Source organism: Heliconius melpomene, chromosome 13, assembly GCF_056956725.1.
Source record: "Heliconius melpomene rosina isolate 202511_hmr_F chromosome 13, ASM5695672v1, whole genome shotgun sequence".
NCBI lineage: Eukaryota > Metazoa > Arthropoda > Insecta > Lepidoptera > Nymphalidae > Heliconius > Heliconius melpomene.
In genome coordinates this window covers 16,047,711-16,059,776 of record NC_140401.1, presented here as the reverse complement: position 1 = coordinate 16,059,776, position 12,066 = coordinate 16,047,711, and the positions used below count along the sequence as shown (strand labels likewise).

General features: G+C 31.8%; 1 protein-coding gene across 1 annotated transcript; it reads left to right on the top strand.

The window, feature by feature from the left end:
* Positions 1–6,440: 6,440 nt before the first annotated feature.
* On the top strand, positions 6,441–7,886 carry LOC146533150 (alpha-(1,3)-fucosyltransferase C-like). Its single transcript, XM_085196340.1, has 2 exons — positions 6,441–7,282; positions 7,601–7,886. The coding sequence occupies exons 1-2, from the start codon at positions 6,441–6,443 to the stop codon at positions 7,884–7,886; spliced, it is 1,128 nt and encodes a 375-aa protein (XP_085052466.1).
* The last annotated feature ends 4,180 nt before the right edge of the window (positions 7,887–12,066 follow it).

The window sequence follows — 12,066 nt, the reverse complement described above, 5'->3', positions numbered from 1 at the left end:
TATTATTTTATCATAATAAAATGATATTATATTATGTATAAATGTGAATATGGCATGCACTATCTTTCGTAACAGCTTCCGGCTGAACTTGGCCTTGTGATAAATAAATTAAATGGATATTATTATATGATATTTATTATAACAATAATCGGAATACATGATTTTTTAACTTCACTCTATATCTCGCACATAGTATAGGCAGAAGGAACCTAGTGTTAAGACACTCCGATCCCCACTTTCTGCTGAATTATGGTGACATTGCGTGTTTAGTGGCGGAACTCAATTACGCGCTTTGCCTCGACACCAGAGATTGGATTACGTAGAAACGATTTTTTTATGTGAAAATTAAAACGTTTCGGCACGAAGAAATGATAAAACAAAACTCAGGACAGAGTTTCTCCACACAACAGATGAAAATAAGGCAAAAACTGGTGAACAGAGTGTTCCCAAACTAGGTTCCCTCTACTTACCCATCAATACAAAAAAAAGCGTGAACCTAAAAAAAAAACTTAAGAAAATAATTACTAAACGAAAATAATAACTCATCAAAACTGTTTAATACATTTAGTAGGCAACCACAATATGTTATGGAACATTATTGAAGTTTAGCTTGCGTTTATGTATTAAAATATGCACATAAATTTGACTCAGCTGACTTTGTAGTGGCCCAGAATACATTTATTTTCTGGTTCACATGTAAAGTTATGCTTCAAAACTAATATTTATATCAGTGGGTTCACTGGTTTTTTGGTACGGCTATGTTTTAATACATTATTTAGTAGTTTTTACTGTTAAATATGTTTTTAATATTTTTGCATTTTTACAAGCTAATTTCTTAATAGTTTGAAAGTTTATAATTCCGCTCATTTCGCTCTCCATTTTTTGCAAATTAACGAGATTTTACGCGTTGACTTGCGAAATTCAAAACCGTGCTATGTATTATTATTATTTAAATATGATCTCTGAAAAAAAACAGCTTCATGTTTTTTTCCCGTCGTAGCTTAGGTAATTCTAGTATTAAGATACTTTATTCCCCGCCTTCTGCCCAATTTTCAATATATTCATATTTAGGCTTTTCTGCTTGCGGAGCGAAGAAATGAAAATAATTACTCATCCTTCCGAGTGATTGATTTGATTAAAAATATCGTATATGAAATTTGTAAAATTGAGATTTTATAAATACCACTTCCTATAACTAAAAAAAATAAAAATAACAAGCAATAATGGCTTAGAATAATGTGTAACAGATTCACTAAGCCTTTTTAAACTGTCCACAACACTCAGACCGGAAGCTCTACGGCGGAAGTGGCCGGCAGCCATGTTGTCTGCGGCCAAACTTCCGTTTAGCAGTTCCTGCATGTAAACACTTTACAAACATATTTAAAACGCTAATTTTTAAATTCCCTTGCTTATATTACTAATAGAAGTCTTTTATATATTTAGATAAAAGAATAAAAATACTTCTCATATTAGGTAAAATACAACAATAAAATTAGTTGATATTTTTCTTTAAATATACAAAATATAAATAATTTTATTTTAGAATGTATTTTAAGTAATTTTGACCAGAAATAGATTTGCTTTGGTATTTTTAAACTGTCGGTTACTGAGACAGGAACCAGTGCGGCGGAAGTGGCCAGCAGGCATGTTGTCTGCAGCCGAACTTCCGTTTCCCAGTTGCGGTGCCCGTGGAGTGGACTCTTTTAAAGTATTTTTATACATCACTATATTAACGGATGTTTTTGTTAATTTTGTTTGTTTTCATTGTAAATGTTTTTTACTAGGCAATTTTTATTTTATTCAAGTATATAATACTAGCGGCCCGCTCGCGGTTACACCCGCGTGAACTATGTTATTATTAATTTTTGTCTCCATGACTACGTCCTAGTGACGTCTATACAAAATTTGAGACTCCTAGCATTTGTAGTAACGAAGTTTCATACAAACTTTCGACCCCAAAAACAACCCCTTAGAAATCGAATATTGCAAATTCCCGTCTTAGCGAGCACCTACGTCCTATAAGTAACTCCTATGCAAAATTTGAGATTCCTAGCACATGTAGTTTCTGAGATTTCGTGATGAGTGAGTGACCTTTCGATTTTATATATATAGATTTATACAATCAGAAAAAACTGAGCTGTTTGTGAAGAAACTTTGAAGTTTTGAACTGAAGTTTTGCACTTACACAGGAACGCAGGGTAAGCAGAGGGAACCTAGTGTTAAGGCAGATTTAATTTCAAGTTCAAATTCCCCATTTTCCGCAGGCATTGCTTGTTAAGTAGCGGAAATACAAGCTACAGTGAAGAAATGAGAATATAAATGTAAATAAATATTTAATTTCCTCTAGTCAGCATCGAACCCACAACCAGTAACGTATTAGTACACTGTGCCACGACTTGCCTCAATTTAATTTATAATAAATATAATCAAAATTGAATTTAGTATTTGATATTTTTTAATTTTATCTTTATACCCACTTAATTAATGTCCCTGATCATATATTTGTAGGTAAACGTTCTGCCCATATAATATTATGAGGAAACACTGTAAAGTTGCGGACTGCGCTCTATACTGTACTATATATAGAGACAAACTTCGTTACCGATCATTGACAGCGCAATGCACCACTTACTGTTCATACAACTCGGTTAGTGCTAACATAGTACTATTAATAGTTAAACATTTTACTAGAATAATAAACTTTTCGGTAGAAAGGTTGGTTCTAAAGGCCATCTTGGACTTACACTGTCTGTCTCTGAATGTGACATTAGTGGGTTCGATTCTTTAACCGTTTTCATTATGTATTATAATAATCTCACACTATTAAGCAAAATATATATAATATATATTTTTTAAAGCCTAAATAAAAAAAATATTTAATTTAGTAAAATTATTTGTAAGAGGATAAATAATAAAAAATAAATCGCCTTACAAAAATAAAAATGGGAGGGAAGGGTGTTATTGGGAACAGAGTGACTAAGCGCTAGGTTCCCAAGACTCCCTCTGCCTATATATTATGGAGTATTAAATTTGACCGAATATGAGCACATTCTATATATTATAGAATATAAATATTTAGTAGAATCATACACACATAATATAATAGGCATACGAATATATTTATTACACACATAATACTATCAATGAAACTTTAGAAGAAAATTGTAGAACGAATGGAAAGGATTATAATCCGAAATATATATATTAAATTATATATAAACATACAAATAACTTCACATATAAATATTTATTTAATTAATTATATCAAATACCTTAGGTATTTTGAATAGCAACAGTACCGTCCATATTTCTTAACTCCGCACACTAAAGCCACGACGCTACATCTTCGCATCGTTGAAGCGACCGCAAACCACTAATTAGGTGTTAAATCACTAGAACGACTAAATCCAAGTCACCTATTTCCAGTGATTTATATTAAGATAAAGTATGTTTATTTAAAAAAATATCTTTCTAAATAAGTAAGTATAATAAATGGAAAAGACATGAGATTCTCGTATGTATGTAGTATATTATAAATTAATGTAATCTCGTAAAAATATTTAACACTCTTCCTCCCACTTTTAACAAACAAAAATTGTTTCGATTTTTAATAGCTAAGTTAATTTAATATATTCTGTAATGAACAATTAAGTAATTTTATTTTTTTTTTTTCTATATTACAAATACTGTAAAAAAATTACATTCAATATCTTACATAGAGGTAAAACCTTTACCTACAAGGCTACAAGATAGACAAAAACCGTCGCCCGGCAAATGGAATTGGAACTGCGACGATGCACGTTTTTCTCTTTACACGCTGCAATTTGATTGAGTTCATCTACACCTTTGTGTTGGTTTAAAACGATCAGACAGCTCGTAGACAGAGGGAGAGTACATTGATTGAATGCTGGCTGCATCGCATTGTAGATGTGGTTAACACTAGGGTAAGTTGATATAGTGCTGAAAATAAAAGAACTTACTCGGATTACGTAAAAAATTACATATAAATATAATTATTTCAGGAGTAGGGAAAGAGATCAACAGGGTAGGGAAAGAGATCCACATTCGATAACAATAAAAATAAAGAATTTCCTCCGGAAAGGTACTGAACGCTTCTGTCTTCTTCTCTTTATATTTAACCACACATATTATACATTTTTACATTTTTAAGACAGAGAGATCCTAGTAATCATCCTCAAATCATTCTCCATTATATCATATTCTGTATTGTGTTACTGTAAAAACCTAATTCGTTTATTTTTTTACTCTAACAACTAATCTACTTTAATCATAGGATTTACTAGTAAATTTTAAAGTTTACCAAATAATTAGTACATTGTTGGGCTGTTCTAGTTCCCATTCTAGTTTGGGACTAACCTATGAATAATAACTAAAATATGAATAATAAAAAAACATGATGCCATAAACATACATTTGAACTTATTAAGCATTTTACAAAGGTAAGGAAAACAATTAGAAAATTTGACATCGAGATCTGCTATTAAGTACTGCACAAACGTATCTGAGCCAGTAATGGTAGCACTTCAAACAGTGGGGGGATTCAAAGAAATCATTATTCTGAGGACTTCCTCGCGCGACCACTCGGAAATTTAGTGATGGGGATACAATCGAGTGTTTTTCTTAGTAAGAATAATGTATGTAATATATAATTTGGCTACATTCATTTTGATATTGCTTACTACTGCTTATTATTGCTGTACTACTATTCCTCACGCTTTATCTAACATAGCAGTGTAGGCAGAGGGCTTAGACACTCCATTCTTCATCTCCAATTTTCAAGACATAGAATATTGAGCGGTGGAACTTAACGCCGTGATTTGTCTACCAGAACGGAGAAATGATAATAATTAAAATTTTATCGTTCCCGGGAGAGAGGATCGAACCCACAACCGTTCACAGTCAGTGCCGCTGTGCCTCGACCCTTTATAAGCCATTATTTAAAATTAAAATTCCAAGGTTTTCAATCAACAACAGGAAATAAATAAAATTATGCACACTGCAAATAAAATAAAATAAATTAAAAATATCGATATCCCATATACCAACCCCTAACAGGTACGCTCCGCCGCGGGGTAACGAAGCTAATCTGTACTCGAGTGTCGACAATTTGAGGCGTAACAACACTAACAACGGAAAATAAGCAAGACCCATTCTTAATCCACGATAAACGCCTGTAATCATCTCTCTTCTCTCTTCTCTTCTATTCCTGTTTTAAAGCGATGTCATTATTTTTCAGTTGTGTGTTGAGATGAAACGATTTAATACAGTGCTTTAAATTGATTCGATGGTGAAGGAAATTTGTTGGACGTTTCTTATTGACCTTTGAATAATACAAAATTGTGTTTTTTGGGCCTTGTAATATTTATTTTAATACTTTATTATTTTACTCTGAAAGTCAAATAGAATATTTTTTTATTTAATAATTTATTTAGCTTCAAGCTGTATCCCGCACACAGCAGAGGGAACCTAGTGTTAAAATGCTCCGTTCTCCACTTTTTGCCGAATTCTTGAGGCATTGCGGGTTGAGTGGCAGAGCCCAACGCTGTAATAATAATTTATTTAATTAATAATTTAGGTAATAAACTATGACAGTAAGCTAAGTAACAAGGCTCTAGTGGTACATTGGCACAACGTAGGACTATAAAAGCGACCTTTGTAGGTTTGGTTCCTATTGGGGAGAAAGTTTGATTTATTTTACCTTTATATGTGGAGTAAAAAAACTAAAAAAATTGGAAATGATTATTTATAATGATGTACACTTAAAATCTATGACAATAAATTAAATAATATTATTTCTAATATCACGACCAAGATATGTACTTTATATAAATAAATTTAGACAAATATACCAGCAGTCGGCACTTCACGTGCAACGTGGCTATTGAAATTGTAATATTTCCCGCCGTGCTCTCCCAAACGTTAATACCGCAGTAGGTGTATATTTTTGCTATAAATTAAACGTCGGATACGTTACGAGTTTTTCATACGACACTTGGTTAACTTTCTACTTTATATAGCGAAATGAAACGCATAAATTACATACGAACCACCCTGTAGAACTACGATTGTATATCATAAACTGCCACCAAATTGTTTTCAGAATACTAAACTTCAATATTTGCATATTTCATTCGGTTTGTTATTAATTTGCTTTTAATTACGAAATCTGAAATGGAATGGTAGTAAGCGTTGGAACAATGCTCTTGCAACTACAGTTAAGAATTCACAACAAAGAAAATAAAATGTAACTTATTGAAGCGCCGCTTTTTTTAATGTTTGATATGAAATTCGTGAAAATAATTAAGATTACCGCCATGTATTACGTCAGGGAGATGGTTTTTATTAGCACTTTTAGAAAAATTCTAATTAAATTTACCTTATACTTGTCGTGTGTTATGATTGCTCTCGTTACATTAACAATGATACAGTTTTTGAAATATCACTATGATATTAGAAATAAATCGATTAGCAAAATCGATTTCACTAAACATCCATCTGGCATGAAGTATATCCTTATATGGAAGCCGCCAAAGAAGAATCGCAATGATGGATCCAAGCTGCCCGAAGGCCGAAGCTTATTTGTAAAACAAAACTGCAAATTTAAAAATTGCTTTATAACTTATGACAAAGACTTGTTGCAAACTAATGGAGAAATAAATGCAATTATATTTAAAGTGCGCGATATTACATATTTATCACCAAAAGATGTCAATTTAACTCGATCTTCTGATCAAAGGTACATATTCCACTCTTTACGTTCTTCCGAAAGTCATCCTGTATGTAACGTTTTCTTTGACAATTTTTTCAATTGGACGTGGACTTATAAACTTGACTCTGATATACCAAATCCATTTATTAACCTTTTTGATTCTCAAAATAACTTAGTGGGACCAAGAAAAGGGATCAAATGGATATCGGGATTCAAACACAATGATTTGATTGCAATGAAAACAAATAAAACTAAAGCAGTTGCGTGGATTGTTACAAAATGCAAGACGAGGCTGAAATATCAAGAGTTTGTTAATGAAATGAAAAAAGAATTATTGGGCTATAACTACACTATAGACATATACGGCCCTTGTGGAGACAGGCGGTGTCCAAAAGGGCATATCATAAATTGCTTAAAATTTATAGAAAAAAGATATTTCTTTCAAATGATTCTAGAAGATGCGTTCGTTGATGATTACGTTTCTGAGTTAATGGTGTATGCGATGTCGCATTTAACAGTTCCTATAGTTCTAGGATCATCAAGTTACAAGAAGTAAGTTTTATATATTAGTTCTATCCTAAGTTCGATACAATTTATTTAGCTTTATATTATTTAAATCACACCTGAGCGCAAATATATACAATAACTTGTATGATTGTTTGCAAAAAATGTTACTCTTTGATTCCTACAAAATAGCTCTGTAATCTAAAAGAATCTTATATTCTAACGACGTAAAGAACAGTTTTTTAAATAGTTAATGACTTTTAACAATTCAAAAAAATATTGTACATTTGATTAGTATCTAATAGATTAACGTAATTTTTTGTAAGATTTAAATTACTTAAAGCGTTAAACAATTTTGTATTTCAGCTTCCTGCCTCCAGGCTCGTACATAAATGCTCACATCTTTGATATGAAGAAACTTGGAGCCATCATCGACTTCCTCATTAAATATCCTGTTACATACAAATATTTTTTTGATTGGAAGAATCACTACTACTATACGACTCGAGCAAGAAACCACGTGTGCGATTTATGTACAAAATTAAACAGTGACTTGGAACCGAAAATGTATAGAAAATTCAGAGAATGGTGGAACCCTAGTTATAAGGACGTTTGTCAACAAAGAAGACTTCACAATATGTTTAAAAATTGATTAATATAAAATTGTATTGCAATAATTACAACTACCAAAAAATTACAATTATAAATTAAAAAATTACCTCCTAATGCCATTCTTGGAGAAATTTTTCTAAATTTCTAAGCAAGTAGGTAATGAGGCCCCCTTTTTACATGTTAGTTAGACAAAAATGTACAAATATAAAATAAAAACTCTTACATAATCAATAGTTTATAAAATAACAAACTGTACCATACTTGCCAACTTTTGTATACATACATAGATATCAAATATCAGTCGGTTTATATTCACGTTTTCTTGTTATTAAAAGGTTTCAATATAATCTCGGGCACATCTGTGATCGACGTCTTGACTTAGATTTATTATTGAATACTTTTTTGTCTGCCTGACAATGCAGTGATACGCTATCCATCTTCTTAAGGAAGTTGTATTTTTATTAGTGGGCTTTTGGTATTGATATTTGAATTATTTAGATATATAATATCTATAGCTTAGCGTTTTCATAATATGTCTATAAGGTATTATCCCCATATCTACGAATGTTCCACTAAAAACATACTGAAATTGAATTCTGGAATAGGAAACTTCGTAAAATTTTTAAAATTTTCAATTTTCCTTTGAAAAAATTTTCTTTCGCTTGAAAATTGATGACACAAAATTCGAGATTTTTTCTATCCCTCCGAATATCCTTACATCGACATCCGTTCCTTTTGTAAGTTCATTGAATAATTCTCTGGTACTAGCACTTTTATTTCCTTACATGACGTCATCCTTAAGAAACACCTTAACATTACAAAAGAGAAACAAATGCGATCTAATTTAAGACATGAAAATCTATACTATTTATGTATATCTATACATCAACTTCACGCTGTATCCCGCACACAGTTGAAGTTGAACTGTTTAGACACTTCGCTCTCCATTTTCCGCAGAATTCCTCCGTGGAGGCATTGTATGTTGAGTGGCGGTACTCAACGCCGCGTTTTACCTCTATATTAGAGCGAAGAAATAAAATTAAATATTTTATTTTCTTGACTGGGATTCGAAGCCAAATTTTCGAATATTTGTTTATCTCTTAAGGGTAATATAATCGTTCGTATTATTAAATTTAGCATAGGACCCATCCATTATAGTAGCAAATTAACCGTCTGTTAGAATTTACCTGGGGACTATCAATTATTTACCTCAAGCAAATTCTTGACATCGCTGTATATTAAACAAAAACATTTATTACCAGGAGATCAAGCCATTCCATAATTCATATTTATATACTTAAGTTATTTTTTTTAGACATAAAATCAAACTAGATAAGTAAATCTATTTCTTTATTGCATATAGAAAGGAATTAAACATTGTACAAGAATATTAAAATAACAAAAAAATATTAAAGGCAATTTCGTGGCGCAGGATCACAAGCTTGTTGATTTCCAGTTTCCCCTAAACCCCCTACATGCGGGATAAAACGTAAAACTATACAAAAATATATATTATATTATTAGGATACATTCAATATTTACAGCTTAGTTATGTTGCCTCATGGTGTGAGAACGGTACCGGTAAACGCCTAATCAGCGTTCGGCGTATGTAACGCGAATCCCCTCATGCCATGGGAAACAAACGTAGTGTTTTAGTTTTAATTATTATATATTTTATTCTTTAGTCGATTAGAGCATGCACTTCTGCTCGGTCGATTCACTAGTTAAGTTAATTTTAAGTTAGTTATAAGAACATATACCTTTGTTCTTATTTTAATTAAAGTAAATTTAAATATAACTTTCTTAGTTATTTTTAAAAGCCCACTCGCGCTCCCGTAAACATTGTCTGCTTACAATAGATAAAACATTATCAATACATTAAAACATACCCATACAAATAAATGCAAATGAAAATATCGAAGCGCTTTATTCGCGAGCGGCAAGCGCTGACATGGCTAAATAATTGATAGCGTCCCACGCGCGTGATTGTACTCCTACACCCACACCTACAGCTACAGCTGCAACTACTGGATATTACTATGCTGTAACCGTGTGATGTATAGGATTGTTATTTAAATAGATAACTAGCTTTGATAAAAAAAACCTATATACGAGTATGTACAGTACGGTTGATGTGTCGTGGCCGCCTTGAAGTTAGACTCTCTGAATTTTTGAGCATAAATAAAATATTTAAGAGTAAGAAAAAAAACTAAAATCATTCTCATTCACTCATCACAATCAGGCCTCACCGATGTTGAGTTCCACCCCTCAACAGCAGTGCCTCGGAAAATTCGGGGGAAAATCCCCACTTTCCGCCGATTTTTTCGGAGCATCTTACCACTAGGTGTTCTCTTCCTAACCTTACAGTAGGTTACACCTGATATATCCAAAAACAATATATTTAATAGAGTTAACTTTTTTCAATGTTATTTAGCGATGTAAAATGACAACTATTACACAAATAAGCCATGCAGTTGAACACCCGAAATACCAGTCTCAGGTGCGTATTAGTTTTGTAGGCACAGTAAACATTGAATGTTACCCCTACACTTGTTTTTAGGTGAAAATGTTTGGAAAATTTCATAGAAGAAATTGTTTTAATAAACAGAATATTGAAAGAACAAATATATACCTGGTGATTATTTTTAATAAATATTTAACTTTTATACAATATATCGATTTTATTACTTTAACATTAATTGTATGAGCTTGAATAGGTCATAGGTAAATTGTCAATTATTTCTTCATATAAGATTTAAAATGTCTCCTAAGAAATAAATTTGAAATTTTAAATCTGCGCCAAATTAATTAATTTGTAATTTCCCATATAAAATGTAACGTTTTGTATCAAAATTATCAAAATGCATTTCACTTAGTAATTCTTATTATTAATTCGTATCTTTAAATTTATAAATTATTTTCCAAACATGCAATATATGAAATGGATTACTTTATCACGGGCATTGCAAAGAATGGCTGGACCCACAGAAAATAGTCTGTTGTCAACCCCAGAAATTTTACTAATAAAAAAATTAATTAAAAAAATACATAAAAAGGTTAACTCAAAGTTGAAATCAAGTCCATATTTTTTCAGCTTCACAGTGCATCCTGCATGTAGCAAGGTAGCAAGGGTAACCCACTTTCCCCCAAATTGTTGAGCGGCGGAACTCAACGCCGTATTCTAAACAATATATTAATAACAGAAGCACAATTAGTAGCGGCACAGTATAATGCAGCTGCATCAGGTGTGTTAACGCACAGCAGCCGATATATCGCGTGTCGGGATCCAATTGCGCCCTGATTGCACTTTACTGGTAGTTTCGGTTACATTCTGTTTTATTTAACGGGAAGGCTTTATTGAGTTGTTTTACGGAGATATCACTTTATTTCATATGGTATATTTGTTTTCGGATTTTATTTTGGAAATTTTGTTAAATTGTCAGATGTAATGTCTATAGGGGTTACAACTTTTACAATTTAAGCCTCTGATCCTTTTTTGTATACATATTTTTTCTCTTTTTAGGTACAAACAAATATACGTTACGTTCATTCTTAAGTAATAATTATACGTGACAACAAACCACGTAAGTTTAGCTTTAGTGCCGAATTTGTAAAATTCGAAAAAGTACTTTACTGTCATGCATTTAAATATTTTTTCTTAATATTTATTTTAGTAATACTTAATCATCTAGGAAATAATTTAAATAAATCAAACCAGCATCTCCTTTAAATTGAAATAATAAGGAAGATTTTTATCAAGGTCACCTAAAAGTTTGTAAATATTAACATAAAAAAAACTCACCATCCCTCCAAGATTACTTAAAATTAACCAAAATATATATACGAATCCATAAAACAAAAATATACAATTCCTAAAAACTGTGTCACGAGCAATACACTCAAATCTGTGCCAACGGAACGGAACGGAAAAATTATCCATGAATATACATAATCACCATCTCAGCTGAGACCCTGACCAGGCATAATTCAAATTTCGTTCAGTAGCGCCCTCTGCGAAGTGTCGTCAAGCCTCTAGAATATTCATCAGCAGACTTGATTACAAGTACGTAGTGGGTATAGCTATCTCTAATGATTTTGCAAATAGAATTTGTGAATAGAACATCAGGTACGCCAGCCCCTGTACAGATTAAGCGTTGATACACATTAGCCTATGTGAATATTTGAAATGATGCTAAATATACGTGGATGAATGTATGTAT